Genomic DNA, 24,566 nt, shown 5'->3' with positions numbered 1-24,566 from the left:
ATTCAGAATTGAATAAAGTCACCCCATAGAGTAAGAAGGCTGTGTTTAATGCTGTCTGTAACAGTATATTAAAGGATGGTCTCTTTCATTAGGATCAGAGTAATGATAGAGATTTTCTTGTAGGGGTTGCAGTAAGTTTCATTACTTTATAACAAATGCTTCATGCTTTAAAAGGTGACAAGATCATGCACTGCCTGTTTGTTCTGTCGAGAGCACTCTCACTCCCTCTTTATTTCTTCCCTTGATCTGTAAGGGGAGGGGACCATCTGTAGACAGAAATTACTTAAAGAAAGGAAGTCTCCCAAGGAAACACTTTATTTTTCCCTCAGTAAAAGATTTCATAAAGCATTAGAACATAATTTAATAGGTGCTTATCCTTGTCCTGCCTACTGCTTGTAGTCCCATTTGAATATTTTGAAGGAATAACAGAATGGTGCAGCTCCCAAGTAGATTAGTTTTCAGAGGTGTCCTGAAGCCACCTCTGAGGCAGCATTCCCTGGAGTAACCTGGCTGTATTTCTTCTGGACTGTGAAACAGAAAGCTTAGAGAAATGGAGAAGCTGTTTGGTGCTATATTCTTCCAAAACATATTGCCTACCCATGCCAGTGTTGACGGGCTCTTCTAGTGTCATGTAGTATAACAAGTATACTGTTACTATACTATATTATAATTAAATATACTTATTATATTATTACTGTATGCATTATACTAACTAATATAGTACATTGTTATAACTGGTAATCAAAATTTTGGAGTGTTATGATTAGAAAACTACTTAGAAATTGTCAAGTTCTAGTAAGGGAAATAGTGATGACTTGAGACTTAAGTTTGTGGCTTTTTTTTTTTCAGGGAAAGAGGGTTGAGTTGCACTAACAGTTCCCCTTTACAGTTATTCTGAATTGAAGTTCATTTATTCTTTAGGGAAAATGTCCAGATAAATATTTCTGTGGACTCTTGAAGATAAGTCTTGGCTAGTTCAGAAAAAAATAAAAGTGATGATGCTGGCTTTTCTAGGACATAGGATATATTTTAAATATTCTCATAGCTTTATGATTTTTGAGCTGACTTGCCCATTTTTTTCCAGGTGGAATGTCCTCTAATAGGATAGTTGACTTAGTTTTACATAAGCCTGTTAGAGCTTGGATTTTTTTTTTTAACTTGAAGGAGTCACCAGCTGCAGCTTTTAGTTCCACTTTTAGCTGCAGTCTTCTCTTCTGTGTACCTATAAAGTAAATGCCATGTAAATAGGAACCCAGGATAAGGTTACTTGTTCTCAAAAGATCATGTACCAACTGCAGTTGCTGAGTAAGTGTTCCTGCATCTAGTGATGTTTATAACAGCTTGTTTCCATTTATTTCTGCAGAGTGTAGTGAAGCTGATGAGGGGACTGCTGCACTGCATGATCAGACAGGTATGGCATTGTTAACATCACCCTCTCCAATAAAACCACATTGTAATATATATATATATATATATATATATATATATATATAGATGGCTTATATGTTTTTCAGTTTCACAAATAGTACATACTAATTTTAGAAAATCTGTAGAATTGAGGAGGGAAAGGTCAACCATGATCTCACCACCCAGTTACCACTGAAGTATTACCTTCCAGTCTTTTCCCCCCTCTACAAATGATTTTTTTATATACTTCATCATTACTGTACATGCAATTATGTATATTGAGTAAAGGATGATACAGGTCTATAAGTTCTCCTCTGAAACTCTTGGGACCAGATAAATTTTATAATTCAGAATTTTTCAGATTTTAAAAGGTAGTGCAGTGCACATACCATATATTATGTTATGCCCTCAGCAAGTCCAGACATCACCCTATCATCAAAAACATTAATCTCTCTATAGGAAAACATGCATTTTTACAATAAGTGGAATAAATAAAAGGTACAAATAACCCCAAGTCAGTTTGAATCAGGTGTTGCCACCAAATGAATTTTGGTACAAAACTTAGGGAGAAAAACCTTTTGGAAGTGTTTTAGATTTTAGGGTTGGAGATAAGGGGCCAAGGACTTATATCTCCTAGCATTAATATGCATTTTCCTGATCTTGAGTGAAGTTGAGCATCCTTTCATGTGTGGGTTGAAGATTTGTATTTCCTCTTCTATTAATTGCCTGTTAGGTCCTTTGCCTCTTTTTCTCTTGGGCTGTCTCTTTCTTGCCTATTTGAGGAGTTACTGTCCATGATGGATATTAATCCTTTGTCACATGTACTACAAATATTTTTTAGCTGTCTCTGGTTTATCTTTTGGGTTTGTTTATGATATTTTTTCCACTCAAAAGTGTTTTACTAAAAGAAAAAGTATTTTACTTTTATCCTAGGAGATCTTTACACATGTTGTGCACTTTGACTCAGAATTGATCTTTGAGCCCAAGATTACATTTTATTAGAAGGAGAAATTGAGGCCCAGATTAATAAAATGACCATCCTGAGGCACACAACAAGTCTAAAGTAAAAAGAAATCAACTCTAGACTTCTGAACTTGATCAGTGATCTCTAGTCTGGTAGGAACTATCTCACAGCCATCATTTTTTTTTCCTTCTTTGCTACTTTTTAATTTTTTTGTATTTTAGATATTTGCATTTTCCACCTTACCAAATAGGTTTAAAGTCACTAATTTCTTGAACCATATTTAAAGGTATGATAGTCACTATCATATAGCAGATGCACACATAATCAAATTGAAGTTTCAGGAAATAAGTCTTTCATTTGTCCCTTGCACAGTGTTTCATTTCTGACCTTGGTTTCAGCTTTCTTTCACATCTTTTCTTTGTCATTCCATGGGTCTCTCCCTAGCTCCTTTCATTACTCCTTCAAAATATATCCTCTTCCCTCAAAATTCCTACCTCTGTTTCAGGAACAAATGTATCTTTTTTTTTTTTTTGTGGTACGCGGGCCTCTCACTGTTGTGGCCTCTCCCGTTGTGGAGCACAGGCTCCGGACGCGCAGGTTAAGCGGCCATGGCTCACGGGCCCAGCCGCTCCACGGCATGTGGGATCTTCCCGGACCGGGGCACAAACCCGTGTCCCCTGCATCGGCAGGCGGACTCTCAACCACTGCGCCACCAGGGAAGCCCAAATGTATCTTTTTTAACAACTCAGTTATCTCTTACTAAGCTGTTGTCCCCTCTCCACACCTCAGTTTTTATCTACAAAGTGGGAAAACAACCATCTGAAGAGTGAAAGAGAGGTAATGAATAGGAAATAGCTGGTTTTGATGGATATTATTTTCTAATTAAATTGCTTAAATTGAAAAACAGCAAGAGCAGACTTTCCTAATTGTATAAGTGTAGGGAAAAAGAGGTAACTGCATTTTAAATACTCACAATTGCCTGAAGACCAAATGGAATGATATGTATCAGATTACTACCAAAGTATGGCATATGGGTTGATTTTTCTGCATAGCCTTCTTTTACTGTTTTTGTTTTCTTCAGGTGGATAAAGTAGAATCCTTCAAGTATAGTCAGAGTACCAAGGATAGCCTCCATGCCAAGTACAACACCAAAACCTGTGCCACTGTAGTGGGTGATGATCAGTGGGGACACCTGCAGCTGGATGCTACCTCTCTGTACCTGCTCTTCCTAGCGCAAATGACTGCCTCAGGTCAGTACAAGGACAGAAGTACTGGGAACCACTGCAGTGTGGAGCACTTGTCCTGGCACACGTGGCTTCTCCAAAGGTGTTGGCCAGCAGACAACATAGCTGTTTACATTACTTAAAGATACACATTGGAAACATAATATTTTGCAAATTTTATACAGAGAAACAACTCGCTAAGGTAGTTAGTGTTCTTTTACATTGAGAAACAAGTCTGGAGTACTAAGTAATATATATTTTTAATTGAGAACTGGGACATCTGGGGTAGATTTTCTTTAGACAGGTATTTTTATCTTTTATTAATCCTCAGATGCTATAACATGGGAAAGAAGGACTATTGCTTATTCCCATACTGTGCACTGACAAGCCTATAGTTAGTGTCAACATCACCTGCTTTGTACTGCTCTTTATGAGTATATTATAAACAAGGAATCTGTTTACAGGCATCTAAATTATATTAAGGGAATTAACTTAGGAATCAGAATTCAGTGTTTTTTATTATTGAATAACACACCCTTTTCAGATGGTTTTGTTAATTGCTTTAGATGTTTTACCTGAAAAGGAAATTATGAGAACCAGTGTAATTCCCTTTTATTTCTCCTAAATTGGGGAGGACTATGAATCTGATTACATTCAGTTTATAAATTAAACAGGACTTTGCCAGATCTTCCTGGATACCTATACTTCTCACAATACCACATTTTTGACATTTCAATTTCTTTATCTTTCTATCTAATTACAGAGCTCCTTGGTACTAAAGGCATTCAGGGTCAGAATACTCTTCTCCTTTTCTTGCAGAAATAAATACTTGGTGATAAAGCCTCCCTTTTTTTCTTTCCTCTAGAACAACACACATCTCAGAGGCTGAATAACCTCTTCTTAAAATTATAATGTCTATTCACATACTTCTTTCTTTTGGAGGGGAGGTTCCTCCCTGAATAAATATATTTTTTAGGTTTTATTTGTTTAAATAGAATGGCAACTATAACTCCGTTTCTAATATTCTTCTAATACCAACTCTAGAGTGCTTTTCTACAAAGCAGTGTCTAAATATCCCTTGTGGTTTTTCATTTTGAGCCCAGAAGGGAAGCCGAAATATACTAAAGAGGCTTATAAGAGACATATTCATTCAACAAAAGTTTGTTGATTCCTGACTTAACATTTGATTTTCAACCCCATGAGCTGACTTTGATAGGTACTTGGAATAGGGTTGATATTTGATCAGGGCTTTGAGGAATAAGTTAGAATAAGTAGAAATTCACAAGTCAGAAAAGGGAAGGGAATAGCGTGACTATAGCACAGAAGTTTGAAAGATACTGGCCACCAAGGTAAGGCTAGGTGTCTTCTATGGTTAGAGTGCAAGATATTCAATAGGTCTGGAAAAATGGCAAAAGATGGAGCTGGAAAGTTGGGACTAACTGTTTAAGGGCTTGTGTACCATGCTAAGTAGTTTGGAGTTTAGTCTATAGTCAGTAGAGAGCCACTCAAGATAAATAATCAAGAAAGTTTCAAATGATTCACTCCAATAGCAGGAGGATAGATTGGATGGGGGAGTTAAAAGTTTAGTAAAATACTTTAGGCAAGAAATGATGCAGAACTTATGTAAGGTGGTTGCCTTGAGGATGAAGAGGATAGCTGTGAGAGATAATTGAGAGGTAGAATGTGAAAGATCTTCACGGAAAATTTAGCAATTCTCTGAACATTTTTGAATTCTTAAAAATTTCAACCTTGGTTAACAGAGGCTTAGACAGAAGCTGATTGCAACTTACAGGATAGTGGCAGAGAAGCTCCACAGACCCTCTCCCCAGCAAAATAGCCATAAATGGTGAAATTTAATTTTATAAAACCGACCATTTAAAGTCACTGGAAATTGTCCTAAGGGCACACAGCAAGTGGAAAAACATTTATTCAAGGAAATTTAATCTTAACAGTGAGAGAGTATGGCATTTGGGCCACAACTATTCCCTCCCCTGCCCCAAGGTCACCATGACAGAAGCACTACTTGAAGTGGTTGTAGCCAGGAGTACAAGGCTCCCTCTCCCCTCAGCTCCCAGTCTAGGGCTATGATATCTCCCTGAGAGAGGTAGATTGCCAGCATTTCTTACCATCCCCAGCTCTGTGTTGCAGAAGTTCTAGTCTAGCCAAGAATAATTAAGAGGTTTGGAACTCCCTTCCTACCCCCCAGTCCCACTCATGGAGTGGAAGCTTAATCCCAGGCAGAGCAGGCCAAGAATAATAGGCCTGGCCCACCTTTCTAGTAGCATGGATGATGGGGCTGGCCATAAGAACAGAAAGCTCCATAGCTTCTCCCAAGAGAACTGACTTTATCTGGAACAGAGTGTGGGAAAGTTCGAGCCTAAGGGCACTCAAAAACAATTGAAGATTTTGGTTCTAAGAAATTGAGAGGAGGCTGATAACTCAATAATAAGAGCAGCAAGCTAACCCATAGACTAGCTAGAAGTCTTAACAGAGAACCAAGGAAAGACAGAGCTAAAAACAGCCCTCCTAGGGTTAGAACAAATTTCAAAGACTGGCATCAAAGACCACCTGAAATGGGGCCTGAATTTAATTGAATGAGATTGTGGAGCAATTTATGCCTTGGGGCATTGTACAATATAATAGAACAATCAGCTGGCAATTAGTGGAGATTAACATCTGGGAAAGATACCAACAGAGGCAGATATTTAATGGATCACAAAAAGAGACAGTCGCTAAAGCTAAAACCACTGTCTTCCTGGGGTGACAGTGTACATGTCCAAAGCAGCACCCTCTGAAGAACAACTTCAGAGGCTGCATACTATGGGGAAAATAAATTTCACCAAAATAATCCAAGTCACTAAACAAATAAACAGGTAAACAAAAAACAAGTCCCGTAGGGGAGGGTATCAGTATCTATAGATTACTACAACATATTATCTATAATATCCAGTTTTCAGCAAAAATTTATGAGACGTGCAAAGAAACACGAAAGCCTGAGCCAACACAAGAAAAAAAGCAGGTAACAGAAGCTGCCTTTGAGAGGAAGCATATGTTGAACTTAGGAAACAAAGACTTCAAAGCAGTTACTATAAAAGTGTCCAGAAAGCTAAAGGACACCATGCTTAAAGAAGTAAAGGAATATATGATCATTGTATTTCGTCAAATAGAGAATATCACTAAAGAGATAAAAATGAAGCAAATGGAAAGTTGAAAATGAAAGATTCACTAGGGAGACTCATAGATTTGAGCTGGCAGAGGAGAAGATCAGCATACTTGAAGATAGATCAACAGAGATTATGCAGTCTGAAGAATAAGAAAAAATAATAAAGAAAAATGAATAAAACCCCAGAGAAATGTAGGATACCAACTTGTGTAATAAGAGTACCAGAGGAGAGTAAGGACCAGAAAATATTTTTAAAGAAATAATGGCTAAAAACATCCCAAATTTGATGAAAAACATTAATCTACATATCTAAGAAGCTCAAAGATCTCCAGGTAGGATAAACAGAGATTCATACCCAGAAACATCATAGAAAAAATGTTAAAAGCCAAAAACAAACATCTTGAAAGCACTATGAGCAAAATTACTTGTTATGTATAAGGGAATCCAAATAAGATTATCAACTGTCTTCTCATCAGAAAAAAAGTGGAGCCCAGAAGGCAGTGGAATGATATATTCAAAGGGCTGAGAAAAGGACCTGTCAACCAAGAATCTTATATCCAGCAAAACTGTCTCTCAAAAACAAATTGAGATGAAGACATTCCCAGATAAACAAACAGTGAGAGAATTTGTTGCTAATAGACCTACCTTACAAGAAATACTAAAAGAAGTTCTTTATACTAAAATCAGAGGACTGCAGACAGTAATTGGAATCCACACACACAAAGAGATCACTGGTAAAAATAATTATAAAATATGATATAATTGCATATTTCTTCTTTCTTAACTGACCTAAAAATCAATTGTATAAAACAATATACTTGTATTGTTGGACTTATAGCATATAAGAATGTAAATTGATAATATCAGAACTAAGGACGTGGGTGGGAGCAAAGCTATATTGAATTAAGGAAATGATACCAAATGGTAACTCAAATCCACAGGAACAAATGAAGAGAATCAGGAATGTTAAATTAGAAAGACATCCTGTGTTCATGGATCAGAAGACTTACTGTTAAGATAGCAACATTTCCCAAACTGATCTATAGATTCGTTGCAATTTCTGTGAAAATCCCAGCTGTCTTCTTTGCAGAAATTGACAAGCTGTTCCTAAAATGTATATGAAAATCCAAAGGACCCAGAATGGCCCAAACAACTTAGAAAAAGAACAAAGTTGGAGGACTCACACTTTCTGATTTCAAAACTTAACTTGCAAATACTGTGATGCTGGCATAAGGATAAACATATAGAATAACAGAATAGAATTGAGAGTCAAGAAATAAACCATCACATTATGGTTAGTTGATTTTTGACAAGGGTGCCAAGATAATTCAATGGGGAAAGAATGGTCTTGTCAACAAATGATGCTGGGAAAACCTGATATCCGGAAAACCAGATATCCACATGCAAAAGAATGAAATCGGACTTCTTCCTCCAACATAGACAAAAACTAACTCAAAATGAGTCATAGTCTTAAATGTAAGAAGGAAAACTGTAAAAGGATCTTAATCCTCTAAGTCTTCTATAACAGAATACTGCAGAATGGGTGGCTTAAACAGCAGAAATTTATTTTGTCAAAGTTCTGGAGGGTAGAAGTCCAAGATCAAGGTGTCAGCAGGGCTGGTTTCAGATGAACCCTCTCGCCTGTCTTCATATGGCCTTTTCTCTGTGTGTGTGCATTCCTGATGTCTCTTGTAATAAGGATACCATTCCCTATTGTATAAGGACCCCACCCTTATGACCTCATTTAAAATGAATTGCCTCTTTAAAGGCCTTATCTCCAAATACAGTCACATTGGGGGTTAGGGCTTCAACATGTGAATTTGCGGGGAACAAATTCAAGTTTATAACAAACACTTAGAGGAAAATATAGGAGTAAACCTTCCTGACGTTGGGTTAGACAAGGCCCTGTTAGATATGACACCAAAAGCATAAGCAACTAAAGAAAAAATAAATTGGAATTTATATCAACTTAAGATAAACTTTTGTTTTTCAACTTTTGTGCTTCAAAGGGCCCCTGTAAGAAAGTAAAAAAAAAACAGCCCACAATTGATAGAAAATATTTGCAAATCATATATCTGATAAGAAACTTGTATCTAGAGTATATAAAGAACTCTCACAACTCAATAATAAAAAGATAACCTAATTTGAAATGGGCCAAGAATATGAATTGACATTTCTCCAAAGATATTCACGTGGCCATTAAGTACATGAAAAAATGCTAAACATCATAAGTCACTAGGGAAATGCAGATGCAAACCATAATGAGATACCATGTCACACCCTCTGGGATGGCTATAATCAAAAAACCAGAAAATAACAAGTGTTTCTGAGGATATGGAGAAATTGGAAGCTTCATACACTGCTGATGGGAATGTAAAATAGTACAGCCACTTTGTAAAACAGTCTGGCAGTTCTCACAAGGTTAAACAGAGTTACCATATGATCTAACAGTTTCACTCTTAGGTATATACTCAAGAGAAATGAAAACATGTTCACTCAAAAGCTTGTGCACATACATGAATGTTCATAGCAGCATTGTTTATAATAGCCAAAAAAATGGAAGCAACCTAAATGTCCCTCAACTAACTACTCATTGGATAAATAAAATGTGATATATCTGTACAATGGAATATTTTTTAGCAATAAAAAGAAATGAAGTACTGATATGTGCTACAACATGGATGAACCTTGAAAACATGCTAAGTGAAAGAACCCAGACATAATATGTCACTTATTGTATGATTGCATTTATATGAATATCTATTAAGGCAAATCTATAGAGACATAAAGAAGATTAGTAATTGCTCGGCAAGAGGTGGGGTAGGGGAACGATGGGACAAGTGTTGAAGGGAAATGGGGAGTGATGCTACAGATACAGGGTTTCTTTGGGGAGTGATGAAAATGTTCTAAAATTGACTGTGGTGATGGTTGCAGAACTCTGCATACCCTAAAAACCATTGAATTATGTACTTGAAATGGGTGAATTGCATGGTATGTGAATTATATCTCAATATTGTTTTTAAAAATAAGGGAGAGAAAGGCTAAATTTTAGGTGAGTGCAAGTCAGTCTGTGGAGTAGAACACTGAGTCAGCCTCATTTCTCGAGCCCTACATATTTTAGTATGCTTTATACAGCACTGCCATCTTTAGCCTTACCCAAGCCCTACTTCATTTAACCTGTGTGTCTCACCTCCGCATCCTCTGTTCTACAAGCAACACCTTGGCTCCATAGAAGGGACAGGAACCACAGGTCCTACATGTATGGCTTTGCTTCAAGAGACAGGTCCCTCTCCTGTGGTTAACAGGGTTGTTTAAGATCATTCAATAAGTAATTATTGAACATCTACTATTCAATATTGTTTAATACCACTCACATTAGTATGTGAGATACTTTTAGGGGCTATGTGAGATACTTTTGGGGACTTACAAATGTAAATAAAATTCCTTCAAATTCAGGTAAAGATTTATCTATGGTACAAGTAAAAAATAAGTTCATAAGAGTAAGAAAAATAAAATTCTGTGAAGCACCAAAGAGGGGAATCAATGAGAGCATCATAAGAGGAGATAGCATTTGAGCTGGGCCTTGAAAGAACAGTTGGGATTTCAAGATGTGGAGAAAGCCGTGTAAACAGAATATCATGAGCAAAGGGACAAATGGTAGACGTATGGCATTTATATGGTATAGTGACTAGTTAGCTGTGACACAAGCCTAAGAGATGGACAAAACCAGTTTCACACCTACTGCCTTCTCTCAATCTCTGTTCAAGCACCTTGGCACACAAAGGTGACAAGATAAAGCTATGAAGCTGATGTCCAATATTACTACCTCTCTTTTCTTTTTTCCTCTCTATCCAAGAAATTAAGGTAGGTCATTACTGCTACAAGAAAGACCCTTTGCTGCTGATGCTGCCCTGTGCTGTGGTTGCTGTTTTGACAGAGGCACGGATCAGGAGGAGTTTGCAATCTGATGATCTGAATCATATAGTCCTTTTTAATTTTAAAGTTAGAGTTCTGTGATTTAAAATATTTGTCAATAGATCAAAGATTTAAATGCAAAAAAAGAAACGGAAAGTACTAGAAACATTCATGGGATAAAGCTTTTTAATAAAAGCTTCTGAGAAGAAAAATATACTGTAAATAAAATCAAAGTTCAAACAAACTAGGAAAAATACTTGTAACACATATGATGGGCAAAAGTCTAATTTCCTTAATATTTATTAATATATTAATAACAGAAGGACCAGCAATTCAATAGAAATTGGTGAAGGACATGAAAAAACAAACAGTTCATAGGAAAAGAAATAGAGTTGGCTTATAAACATAAGAAAAGACAACCTTACTCAAAATAAAAAAGCTACAAATTAAAGTGCAAGGAAATTCTATTTCTCATCCATTAGAATGGTAAAGATCAGAAACTTTTATTAAAGCCTGTGTTTACAAAATGTGTTGGAAAAAGGCAGGCAGCGCTAGTTGGTATGTAAACTGTGGAACTTCTTTGCAGAATAACTTGGTGATGATCATCAACATTTAATTGTACATGTGGTGAAGTATTTAGAGAGAAGTGTACCCATATTTGAAGCTTACTTTGAAATGTATCAAAAAATAAGGTGGACTGTTGCATGGATATATATGTGATTAAAAAGTACAGTAAAATGTTAGTGGTTGAGTCCAGATGGTGTGTAAAATCTACAGGTGCCATGTAAAATTCTTTTATTTTTTTGTCTGAAAATATTCAAAATAAAATGTTGGGGAAAATGCATAAATCTGTGACTCAGCAGTTAAGAATTTACCTTGATATACTGGTGCATGTACACAAAGATGTAAATACACAGATATTCATTGCAGCATTGATTGTAGTGATAAAAGATTAGATACAACCTAAATGTCTTTCAATAGGGAACAGGCTACATGAATAGCCATTCAGTGGAATGCTATGTAGCCATTAAAAAAATGAGGCAGATATATTTAAAATTGTCTCCAAGTTATATATGAAAAAGGCAAGGTGCAGCATAGTATACTACTCTTTGCATAATTTTTGTATATGCATAATGTATCTCTGAAAGGATACGGAGGAAACTGGTAAGACTGGTTTCTCCCAGAGAGGAGATTTGGCAGGGTGGGAGTGATGTGATTCTGGGTGGGGGAAAAACTTTCGCTGTGTAATTGTTGGTATTTCCCTTGATGGCAGGGGAGGGGAAAGGAGTTAGTTTTTAAACAAAAATGGATCATATTGTACATATTTGGAAGCAGTATAGCATCTTGGTTGGGAACTCAGTCTCTGAAGTGAAACAGAAGTTGATAGTCAATTGAGTCCTGGTTCCACTATTTATTAGTTACATGACTTGAGGCAAATATTTAACTTCTCTAAGCCTGAGGCAGAAAATAGAGATACCCACCTCTTAGGGTTGTTTTGAAAATTGAATGTATGATTCATGCAAAACATTTTCTTTATAAGCCCTATCTTTATATAGCTTATATTTAGAATAATTATCATTTTTACTCCCCAAAATATGGTTTTGAGTTCTTAAAATCATAATCTTTATCTACTTCTTAGTATTTAGACTCCCTCCAAGTCTTCTTTGAAATATTTGTCATTCTTTTTCCAGATGCCTAGGTTTGTATATTTAAACACAGCACAAATTAGTTACCTGTAGAATTAGGAGTCTGATACTTTCCATTAAAGCCTACAAATAACAATTAAAATTCTTTCATGTTAAAATATGGTGGTATCTTACTTAGTTGAAGAGTAGCCTAGGACTGATTTGTGGTGTTATTTTTATGCTTTAGGAATCAAAGTGTCTCCCATTATTCCTAAGCGGGAGTGGGATTATTTGGTATAGGGGGGTCAGTTAGTCACTGTGGCTGCCTGTAAAGCCTGTAGTGATAATTGACTAGCTCTATATCTTTATTCTCTTTTTCCTCAGGACTTCATATCATCCACAGCCTAGATGAAGTTAATTTCATACAGAACCTTGTGTTTTACATCGAAGCTGCATATAAAACCGCTGTAAGTACTCATTTTGGAATGAATTTTAAACATGTGATGTTCTTAAAATACTGAACAACCTAATCCTTCTCTTAATGCTGCCCCTCATAGTGAACCAATCTATAACGCTTCTGGCAGAAATTGCCTTCAGCCTCTTTACTAAGCTCTGTCGTCCTCTGTTTGCCTTTCCCCAAGGGATTTACAGAGGCAGGAGGGTCAAGGTGCAATGCTTTCATTCCTTTCAAACTCTGTAATACTTCATGGTATGTATTGGGCAATCTGGGGCTAAACTGTGGTCTTATTTTAATGTTTGTGGTTAATGGGAGCAAGATGGCTAAGGAGTATTATGGGTCAGTTAGCTACTTAGAAGTAAAATTTAGTCATGTATTTAATATCATCTGTAGACATTGATTCAGTGCTTACTATACAAAAATAGTTACTCTTTCTTATGACTACATATGAGGTAGGTTTTTATTGTCATAATATATTTAACATCTCTCTCAGGGTTTGCTGTTCTTCATTGCATGATGTTCATTGTATTGAAAATGGCTGTGTCATAAGTAGTCCAGTTTTTTTTTAGCTGTTTAGTTGTTTTAGTTTGGTTAGTTGTTTTTTAGTTGTTACAGGTGTGAGGATAAATCTGCAACCTGTCACTCCATATTTACCAGAAGGAAAATTCTAACATAGACATATCTGATGCAGACAGACATTATTTGTTGATGGATTGCTTTGTTTTCTGATACCATAGGCCTGCTGTGATCCAGGGTAAAAGCCAGTGTTCTCTGACCTCTCTGCTGCAGCCAAGGGTTGCAGCAGTAGAATTAATGATATTTGTGCCTTCTCATACTCTAATCTTTGCTGCACAGACTAGGGTAGAGCTGGGTTTAGGGGCAGATGAGACTCACCATGGGATAAATATGGCTTACCTTTCTGAAGCTCCATCTTTTGACTCAAAGATTTGATATTAAAAGTAATTTAAGGTAGATACCAAAATAAATATAGGTGTGTGTGCATGTGTGTGCATGCACATGCATGTGTGCACATGGGTATTTCCAAGTTCTGTTCAATGAGAGGGCCTAGAAGCCTGACACCACAGTGACAATAAGGACCAGCATCCAAGTCTTGAATGTAACTATCATTCTCTAATAAAAGAAACCAGGATTCCTTGTAGAAGTGGTTGATTCCAGGGCTGGGGCAGGGAAAATACGAGATGAGACTGTGTTTGGGTATCTTATAGTGACAAAAAGTGAGGAAGTGTTCAGAAAAATGGAGCATGTCAAAAGGGCACAGGAGCCAACCTAGAAGAACTCCCAGTGGCCAGAGCTGGAACAATTTGAGCAAAATAAATAATGATAACATTTTATTACAACCCAGAGAATAACCTAAATATCTATAAGTTCATACTGATGTAAGTAAATAGCTGAGTAAATAAATGAGGGAGAAAGGATAACTCTTCCTTAGAGAAGAATTGCAGTTAATGAGTGTAGAGGTAATGAAGGAACTAGAAAATCACCATTGAAATCACCACTGTAATAATTGTTGCAGGCACAATTCACTGATGGATGCTAAATTAGTGGGTGGATGTTTGAGGAGAAACAAGATATTTGCACAATCGTAAAGTATCTCTCTGAAGATAATTATTAATTACAGGCACACCTCATTTCACTGTGCTTCCTTCGCTCTATTGCACTTCACAGTTAATTGTGTTTTTTTACAAATTGAAGGTTTGTGACAACCCTATGTCAAGCAAGTCTATTGGTGCGATTTTTCCAACAGCATTTGCTCATTTCATGTCTCTGTGTCACATTCTGGTAATTCTTGCAGTGTGTCAAACCCTCTGCCAGCAAAGAGATTATGACTTGCTGAAGTCTCAGATAATGGTTAGCATTTTTTAGCAACAAGGTATTTTTAAATTAAGGTATGTGCATTGTTTTTTAGACATGATACTATTGCACACTTAATAGACTATAGTATAGTGTAAACATAACTTATATGCACTGGGAAAGCAAAAAAATCATGTGACTTGCTTTATTGCAGTATTCACTTTATTGCTGTGGTCTGGAACTGAACCCACAATATCTCTGAGTTATGCTTGTAAGTAGTATAGTAATACAATAGTATAATAGAAAAATAGTAACAGTAGAACAGAGAAACTCTGCAGACACCACCTTAACCAAGTCATTAAGGTTAACATCACCAGTAATGACATCAACATCGTATACCTCTGATACGATGTGCTAAGAAGGAGCATAATGTTTGTAGTATTCTTGCCAAAAATGCATAACCTCAATCTAATCAAGAGAAGACATCAAGCAAACCCAAACTGAGGGAAATCTATAAAACATATGACCACTAATCTTCAGGAAGTGTCAAGGTCATGAAAGATAAGGCTTGAGAAACTAACTGATTGGAAGAGACTTAAGGAGGCATGCAAATGCAGCATGGTATTCTGGATTGGATCCTGGAATACATAGAAAGGCTATTAGTGGTCGGACTTCCATGGCAGTCCAGTGGTTAAGACCTCACCTTCCAATGCAGGGGGTGCGGGTTCGATCCCTGGTTGGGGCGCTAAGATCCCACGTGCCTTGCGGCCAAAAAACCAAAACATAAAACAGAAGCAATATTGTAGCAAATTCAATAAAGACTTTAAAAATGGTCCACATCAAAAAAAATCTTTAAAAAAAAGGCTCTTAGTGGGGGAAAAAACGGTGAAATCCTAGTAAAGTCCATAATTTGCTTACTAGTATTTTACTAATGTAAATTTCTTCACTTTGACAATTGTACTGTGGTTATGTCAGGTATTAACATTAGGGGAAGCTGAGTGAAAGGTGTATGGGAACTCACTGCTATTTTTGCAACTTCTCTGTAAATCTAAAGTTATTTGGAAATGAAAAGTTTTTAAAAAGTAATTTTAAATGTTATCTTTGTATTATCGAGGGGCCGTATAGAACTATGGTTAAGAATGTAGGCTTTGGAGCACTTAGACTCTAATCCTAGCTCTGTTATTCATTAGCTATGTGACCTTGGGTGAGTCACTTGACCTCTCTTTGCACCTCAGTTTCATCATCTATAAAATGTAAAGATTAAGGAAGAAACTGTAATAGTGTAAAGTGCATAGGGAAGTGCATGGTACATTGTCAGTGCCAATAGAGAGTAAAATTAGACTGGATGTTTATGATAAAATATTTGGATGATGTTTAGGCTCTGTCTCCTAGACCCCCTAGGTGTCTGCTTTGATGAAAAATTTTGAGAAGCACCTCTTTAGATGAACTAAGGTACAGTTCTTAGTCCTGATCAACTGTCAAGATATCTTCTAACTTCTTGGAGGCCCCAATAGAATTTAAAACTACTGGGAAAATAGCTACAGGGGGAACCCAACTCATTGGCCTCTCCTTAATAAGCATTGTGGGCAAGCGTATGCATGGCGAGTTAGCTAATACTTGTGCCTTTTATTCAAGGTTTGTATATCTAGTAAGTGTTTAGTAGTGATGATTTGATAATGGTGTGTTGGTTATTTTATGCCAGGACTTCGGGATATGGGAACGTGGAGATAAGACCAACCAAGGAATCTCAGAATTGAATGCCAGTTCAGTTGGAATGGCAAAGGTAATTTTCCTTGCTTTGTTTTTACCAAGTGTGGGATAAGGAAGTCTGGTACACCTTTGCCATAGATAAAGCCTTAACATGAATGTGGACCATCATCAAATTAATTGGTCTTTTAAACCATAGGCAGTATTCAGAGTCTCCAATATAATTATGGACATATAGGTGAAGACTTCTTTCATAAGTTCCAGATTTTTATGTACAACTGCTTTTGTAGCATATCTCTATTTACATATCATATAAGACCTTTGAAAACATATCTTAAACTAAACTCATCATCTCTATCATTACAAAAGCAAACAAAGGGAGGCTTTTTTTCCTTCCATACACCAGTTGACAAAGCTTGATATCAGGGAACCATCTCTCAATCCTCCACCCCCCTCACTCTCCTGCATCCCCTATATTGTTACCTTCATCATCATTATTGTGTTCCACTTGGCTTCATCTCTTCCTTCCCACTGCTGCTGCCTTAATTTCAGCTTTCATCTATGGAAACAGCAAGAAGGCATAAAATAGGATAGTAGGAATAGGATCAAACATATCCATTATAATGATAAATACACATGGCTTGATTTGTTTCCCCTACCTAAAGGCAAAGGCACAGATTGATTTAAAAAACGAAGAAAGGAAATCCAGTCTATATACCTATACCACCTCTAAGAGCTCTAAGATGACAAATTGCTACAGAAAGATTAAAAACAGAAGGATGGACAAAGTGGCCAAAATAAGCAAAAAAGAGTACGGGTGACTACGTAAATTCAAAGCAAAAAGTATTACATGGAACAAAAGAGGACAAAGAGGGTCCAGATAGAAGGCACAGCCTACAATGAGAAAGTCTGGCCTGGAATGTAGTTTCAATTAATACAGAGCAAAATGTATTAGAAATACAAGGCAAAATAGAAACAGTTATAAAGGGACAATTTAACAAAAGCCACTGCTAGGCTATGACAGATAAAATAAGCCAAAAATAAGTTCATAGAAAATTTAAACTATATAATTAATGTGGTTGAATTAATTAATATAGAACTTTGTCCCTACAAAATATATATTCCCTAGGTAACCATTTTCTTTTTTATGTATTTTAATTACCAAAGTGATATAGATATTGAGCTTATTTTTAAAAACTAAACCCTACTCTATTTACCTCTATGTAACCTGATTTTTTAAATTCAACAATCTCACATTTCACTGAACAACATAACCAAACATCCTCTTTCATACAGGTAATCTAATTCATTCTTTTCAATATTTAATAATTACTTTGTTGATAATAATGCTTTAGTGCGGATCCTTGTACATATATCCTGGTGAACTTGCACAAATAATTTTGTAGGATAGATTCCTAAAAGTGAAACCATTGGGTTAAGGGATATACACTTTATTTATTTTTTAATGTATTTATTTATTTTGGGCTGCATTAGGTCTTTGTTGCTGTGCGTGGCCTTTCTCTAGTTGCGGCAAGCGGGGGCTACTCTTCGTTGTGGTGCGCGGGCTTCTCCTTGTGGCGGCTTCTCTTGCTGCGGAGCACGGGATCCAGGCACGCAGGCTTCAGTAGTTGTGACGTGTGGGCTCAGTAGTTGTGGCACACGGGCTCTAGAGCGCAGGCTCAGTAGTTGTGGAGCACGGGCTCAGTTGCTCCGCGGCATGTGGGATCCTCCCGGACCAGGGATCGAACCCGAGCCCCCTGCATTGGCAGGCAGACTCCTATCCACTGCGCCACCAGCGAAGTCCCTGCTTTCTCTTTCTATTTACACATACACATTATTGTTTTTGAACCAGTTGAGAGTAAATTGCAGACATGATGCCTCATGTCTCCTAAATAGTTCAGAGTGAATTTCCTCAAAGACTGTCCCATAACCATGAGACAATCATCAAAATCAGGAAATGAACACTGGCATTATACTACAACTTAATCCAAAGACCCCATTCAAATTTCTTTAATTGTCCCAATAATATCATTTATAGCAAAACACAAAAACAAAAACAAACAAGAAAACCCTTATGATCCAGGATCCAATCCAGGATAACATGTTATGTTTAGTTGTAATGTCTCTTTGGGCTTCTTTAACCTGATAATACTTTAGACTTTACTCACCTTTTATGACCTTGGCATTTTTAAAGATTGTTTTATAGAACGTCCTTCAATTTGATTTTGTTTGATATTTCCTCATGATTTGTTTCAAGCTATGCATTTTTGGCAAGAATACCACAGAGGTAAGATGTGTCCTCAGTACATAATCAGGAAGTACAAGATGTGGATTTGTCCCATTACTCTTCATGTTAAGTTTGATGGCTTCATTAAGGTGGTATCTGCCATATTTCTCTGCTGTAAATTTGCTTTTTTTCCGCCTCGTAGTTGATAAGTATTTTGTGCCTGGATGATATCTGCTTAACCCATTAGGTCTCAGTTTAGACATTTCTCCAGGGAAGCTTTCCAGAACTACCTGCTATCCCAAAGACTAAGTCAGTTCTGCCTCACAATTGAGGAACTACAAATAACTAATAAATACATGAAAGAATATTCAACCTTATTAGCAAATTAATGCAACAGAATCACCATTTTTCTATCAAATTAGGGAAAATTTCTAAAATAATACCTGGTTTGCATTAAAGAAGGTTGTATCATACACTGCTGGTGATAGTTATATTGGTACAACTTGCATGAAAGGGAATTTAGCATTATGTCCTAAAAATTGTTTATATCCTGTACTTCAGGGAATTAATGCTTAGAAAATAACTCATTCTACTCTGTTTTTATGAGTTTGACTTTTTTAGGTTCCACATATAAGTTATATAATACAATATTTGTCTTCCTCTACCTGCTTATCTCACTTAGTATAATGCCCCCAAGGTACATCCATATTTTCACAAATGGTAGGTTTTCCTTCTTTCTTTTTTTTCTTTATTCTTTTGGAATTTTATTTATTTTTTATACCACAGGTGCTTATTAGTTATCCATTTTATACATGTTAGTGAATATATGTCAATCCCAATCTCCCAATTCATCACACCACCACACCATCCCCCACCACTTTCCCCCCTTGGTGTCCATACTTTTCTTCTCTACATCTGTGTCTCTGTTTCTGCCCCGCAAACTGGTTCATCTGTACCATTTTTCTAGATTCCACATATATGTGTTAATAAAAAAAAATTGTTTTTCTCTTTCTGACTTACATCACTCTGAATGACAGGCTCTAGATCCATCCACGTCTCTACAAATGACCCAATTTCATTCCTTTTTATGGCTGAGTAATATTCCATTGTATATATGTACCACAACTTCTTTATCCATTCAATCTGTCGATGGGCATTTAGGTTGCTTCCATGACCTGACTATTGTAAATAGTGCCACAGTGAACATTGGGGAGCATGTGTCTTTTTGAATTATGGTTTCTCTGGGTATATGCCCAGTAGTGGGATTGCTGGATCATATGGTAATTCTATTTTTAGTTTTTTAAGGAAACTCCATACTGTTCTCCATAGTGGCTGTATCAATTTATATTCCCACCAGCAGTGCAAGAGGGTTCCCGTTTCACCACACCCTATCCAGCATTTGTTGTTTGCAGATTTTCTGATGATGCCCATTCTAACTGGTGTGAGGTGATAACTCATTGTAGTGTTGATTTGCATTCCTCTAATTAGTGATGTTGAGCAGCTTTTCATGTGCTTCTTGGCCATCTGTATATCTTCTTTGGAGAAATGTCTATTTAGGTCTTCTGCCCATTTTAGGATTGGGTTGTTTGTCTTTTTAGTATTGAGCTGCATGAGCTGTTTATATATTTTGGAGATTAATCTTTTGTCCATTGATTAATTTGCAAATATTTTCTCCCATTCTGAGGGTTGTCTTTCTGTCTTGTTTATGGTTTCCTTTGCTGTGCAAAAGCTTTGAAGTTTCATTAGGTGCCATTTGTTTGTTTTTATTTCCATTACTCTAGGAGGTAGATCAAAAAAGATCTTGCTGTGATTTATGTCAAAGAGTGTTCTTCCTACGTTTTCCTCTAAGAGTTTTATAGTGTCCGCTCTTACATTTAAGTCTCTACATTTCCTTTTTTTTTCACACACACACACACTGTATTTTATTTTTACAAGAGATAAATAAACTGACACCAAGCATTGTAAATGGATGACCACAACAAAACCAACAATGATTGCAATTACCAAACATGAAGCACACTCAAACTATGTCATAATATTGACATTCAGTCCAGTAATCCTCCACTGTAACAGCACCTTTACTTTGCAGTGAAAATTGATTTGTATATTTTTTGCCTGTGAGTCCTTGTGGGATATTTTTTTATTCAAACAGGAAGTCACAAAAATTATAATCATCCTCATCAGTTCACTCAGTCCCATGTAATTAATTTTGGGGGGGGGTTTAGTGATTGCCACATTTTATTTTATTTTTTTTAATTAATTTTATTTTTTTACATCGTTATTGGAGTATAATTGCTTTACAATGGTGTGTTAGTTTCTGCTTTATAACAAAGTGAATCAGTTATACACATACATATGTCCCCATATCTCTACCCTCTTGCGTCTCCCTCCCTCCCACCCTCCCTGTCCCACCCCTCCAGGCAGTCACAAAGCACCGAGCTGATCTCCCTGTGCTATGCGGCTGCTTCCCACTAGCTATCTACCTTATGTTTGGTAGTGTATATACGTGCGTGCGACTCTCTCACTTTGTCACAGCTTACCCTTCCCCCTCCCCATATCCTCAAGTCCATTCTCTAGTAGGTCTGTGTCTTTATTCCTGTCTTACCCCTAGGTTCTTCATGACATTTTTTTTCTTAAATTCCATATATATCTGTTAGCATACGGTATTTGTCTTTCTCTTTCTGACTTACTTCACTCTGTATGACAGACTCTAGGTCTATCCACCTCATTACAAATAGCTCAATTTCGTTTCTTTTTATGGCTGAGTAATATTCCATTGTATATATGGGCCACTTCTTCTTTATCCATTCATCCGATGATGGGCACTTAGGTTGTTTCCATCTCCAGGCTATTGTAAATAGAGCTGCAATGAACATTTTGGTACATGACTCTTTTTGAATTATGGTTTTCTCAGGGTATATGCCCAGTAGTAGGATTGCTGGGTCATATGGTAGTTCTGTTTGTAGTTTTTTAAGGAACCTCCATTCTGTTCTCCATAGTGGCTGTACCAATTCACATTCCCACCAGCAGTGCAAGAGTGTTCCCTTTTCTCCACATCCTCTCCAGCGTTTATTGTTTGTAGATTTTTTGATGATGGCCATTCTGACTGGTGTGAGATGATATCTCATTGTAGTTTTGATTTGCATTTCTCTAATGATTAATGATGTTGAGCATTCTTTCATGTGTTTGTTGGCAGTCTGTATATCTTCTTTGGAGAAATGTCTATTTAGGTCTTCTGCCCATTTTTGGATTGGGTTGTTTGTTTTTTTGTTATTGAGCTGCATGAGCTGCTTATAAATTTTGGAAATTAATCCTTTGTCAGTTGCTTCATTTGCAGCTATTTTCTCCCATTCTGAGGGTTGTCTATTGGTCTTGTTTATGGTTTCCTTTGCTGTGCAAAAGCTTTGAAGTTTCATTAGGTCCCATTTGTTTATTTTTGCTTTTATTTCCATTTCTCTAGGAGTTGGGTCAAAAAGAATCTTGCTGTGATTTGTGTCATAGAGTGTTCTGCCTATGTTTTCCTCTAAGAGTTTGATAGTTTCTAGCCTTACATTTAGGTCTTTAATCCATTTTGAGCTTATTTTTGTGTATGGTGTTAGGGAGTGGTCTAATCTCATACTTTTCCATATACCTGTCCAATTTTCCCAGCGCCACTTATTGAAGAGGCTGTCCTTTCTCCACTGTACATTCCTGCCTCCTTTATCAAAAATAAGGTGACCATATGTGCGTGGGTTTATCTCTGGGCTTTCTATCATGTTCCATTGATCTATCTTTCTGTTTTTGTGCCAGTGCCATACTGTCTTGATTGCTGTAGCTTTGTAGTATAGTCTGAAGTCAGGGAGCCTGATTCCTCCAGCTCCATTTTTCTTTCTCAAGATTGCATTGGCTTTTTGGGCTCTTTTTTGTTTCCATACAAATTGTGAAATTTTTTGCTCTAGTTTTGTGAATAATGCCAGTGGTAGTTTGATAGGGATTGCATTGAATCTGTAGATTGCTTTGGGTAGTAGAGTCATTTTCACAATGTTGATTCTTCCCATCCAAGAACATGGTATATCTCTCAATATTTGTATCATCTGTAATTTCTTTCATCAGTGTCTGATAATTTTCTGCATACAGGTCTTTTGTTTCCTTAGGTAGGTTTATTCCTAGATATTTTGTTCTTTTTGTTGCAATGGTAAATGGGAGTGTTTTCATGATTTCACTTTCAGATTTTTCATCGTTAGTGTATAGGATTGCCAGAGATTTCTATGCATTAACTTTGTTTCCTGCTACTTTACCAAATTCATTGATTAGCTCTTGTAGTTTTCTGGTAGCATCATTAGGATTCTCTATGTATAGTATCACGTCATCTGCAAACAGTGACAGCTTTGCTTCTTCTTTTCTGATTTAGATTCCTTTCATTTCCTTTTCTTCTCTGATTGCTGTGGCTAAAATTTCCAAAACTATGTTGAATAAGAGTGGTGAATGTAGGCAACCTCATCTTGTTCCTGATCTTAGTGGAAATGCTTTCAGTTTTTCCCCATTGAGGACGATGTTGGCTGTTGGTTTGTCATATATGGCGTTTATTATGTTGAGGAAAGTTCCCTGTATGCCAACTGTCTGCAGGGTTTTTATCATAAATGGGTGTTGAATTTTGTCGAAAGCTTTCTCTACATCTAGTGAGATGATCATACGGTTTTTCTCCCTCAATTTGTTAATATGTTTTTTCACATTGATTGATTTGTGTATATTGAAGAATCCTTGCATTCCTGGAATAAAACCCACTTGATCATGGTGTATGATCCTTTTAATGTGCTGTTGGATTCTGTTTGCTAGTATTTTGTAGAGGATTTTTGCATCTGTGTTCATCAGTGATATTGCCCTGTAGTTTTCTTTCTTTGTGACAACCTTGTCTGGTTTTGGTATCAAGGTGATGGTGGCCTTGTAGAATGAGTTTGGGAATGTTTCTCCTTCTGCTATATTTTGGAAGAGTTTGCGAAGGGTAGGTGTTAGGTCTTCTCTAAATGTTTGATAGAATTCGCCTGTGAAGCCATCTGGTCCAGGGCTTTTGTTTGTTGGAAGATTTTTAATCATAGTTTCAATTTCAGTGCTTGTGATTGGTCTGTTCATATTTTCTGTTTCCTCCTGATTCAGTCTTAGCAGGTTGTGCACTTCTAAGAATTTGTCCATTTCTTCCAGGTTGTCCATTTTATTGGCATGGAGCTGCTTGTAGTAATCTCTCATTTTCCTTTGTATTTCTGCAGTGTCAGTTGTTACTTCTCCTTTTTCATTTCTAATTCTATTGATTTGTGTCTTCTCCCTTTTTTTCTTGATGAGTCTGGCTAATGGTTTATCAATTTTATTTATCTTCTCAAAGAACCAGCTTTTAGTTTTATTGATCTTTGCTATCATTTCCTTCATTTCTTTTTCATTTATTTGTGATCTGATTTTTATGATTTCTTTCCTTCTGCTAACTTTGGGTTTTTTTTTGTTCTTCTTTCTCTAATTGCTTTAGGTGCAAGCTTAGGTTGTTTATTCGATATGTTTCCTGTTTCTTAAAATAGGATTGTATTGCTATAAACTTCCCACTTAGAACTGCTTTTGCTGCATCCCATAGGTTTTGGGTCGTCGTGTCTCCATTATCATTTGTTTTTAGGTATTTTTTTATTTCCTCTTTGATTTCTTCAGTGATCACTTCGTTGTTAAGTAGTGTATTGTTTAGCCTCCATGTGTTTGTATCCTTTACAGATCTTTTCCTGTAATTGATATCTAGTCTCATAGCATTGTGGTCGGAAAAGATACTTGATACAATTTCAATTTTCTGAAATGTACCAAGGCTTGATTTGTGACCCAAGATATGATCTATCCTGGAGAATGTTCCATGAGCACTTGAGAAAAATGTGTATTCTGTTGTTTTTGGATGGAATGTCCTATAAATATCAATTAAGTCCATCTTGTTGAATGTATCATTTGAAGCTTGTGTTTCCTTATTTATTTTCATTTTGGATGATCTGTCCATTGGTGAAAATGGGGTGTTAACGTCCCCTACTATGAATGTGTTACTGTCGATTTCCCCTTTTATGGCTG

General features: G+C 36.6%; 1 protein-coding gene across 6 annotated transcripts in view; it reads left to right on the top strand.

The window, feature by feature from the left end:
* The window catches only part of PHKA1 (phosphorylase kinase regulatory subunit alpha 1), a 140,427-nt gene that overhangs the window by 6,318 nt on the left and 109,543 nt on the right, over nucleotides 1-24,566 (top strand). For 5 of the 6 annotated variants that reach the window (XM_029240554.1, XM_029240558.1, XM_029240557.1 and 2 more), the window contains exons 3-6: nucleotides 1,364-1,411; nucleotides 3,453-3,621; nucleotides 12,682-12,764; nucleotides 16,269-16,349. In XM_029240554.1, the coding sequence (XP_029096387.1) occupies nucleotides 1,364-1,411; nucleotides 3,453-3,621; nucleotides 12,682-12,764; nucleotides 16,269-16,349 (381 nt within the window). The remainder of the gene's footprint in view (nucleotides 1-1,363; nucleotides 1,412-3,452; nucleotides 3,622-12,681; nucleotides 12,765-16,268; nucleotides 16,350-24,566) is intronic. The other variant, XM_029240559.1, reaches the window with a different exon arrangement.

This window comes from Monodon monoceros, unplaced genomic scaffold, assembly GCF_005190385.1.
Source record: "Monodon monoceros isolate NGI ecotype Baffin Bay Population unplaced genomic scaffold, NGI_Narwhal_1 Super_Scaffold_22, whole genome shotgun sequence".
Taxonomy (NCBI): Eukaryota; Metazoa; Chordata; class Mammalia; order Artiodactyla; family Monodontidae; genus Monodon; species Monodon monoceros.
The sequence above is the reverse complement of the archived record's forward strand: the minus strand, read 5'-3'. Positions and strand labels throughout refer to the sequence as shown.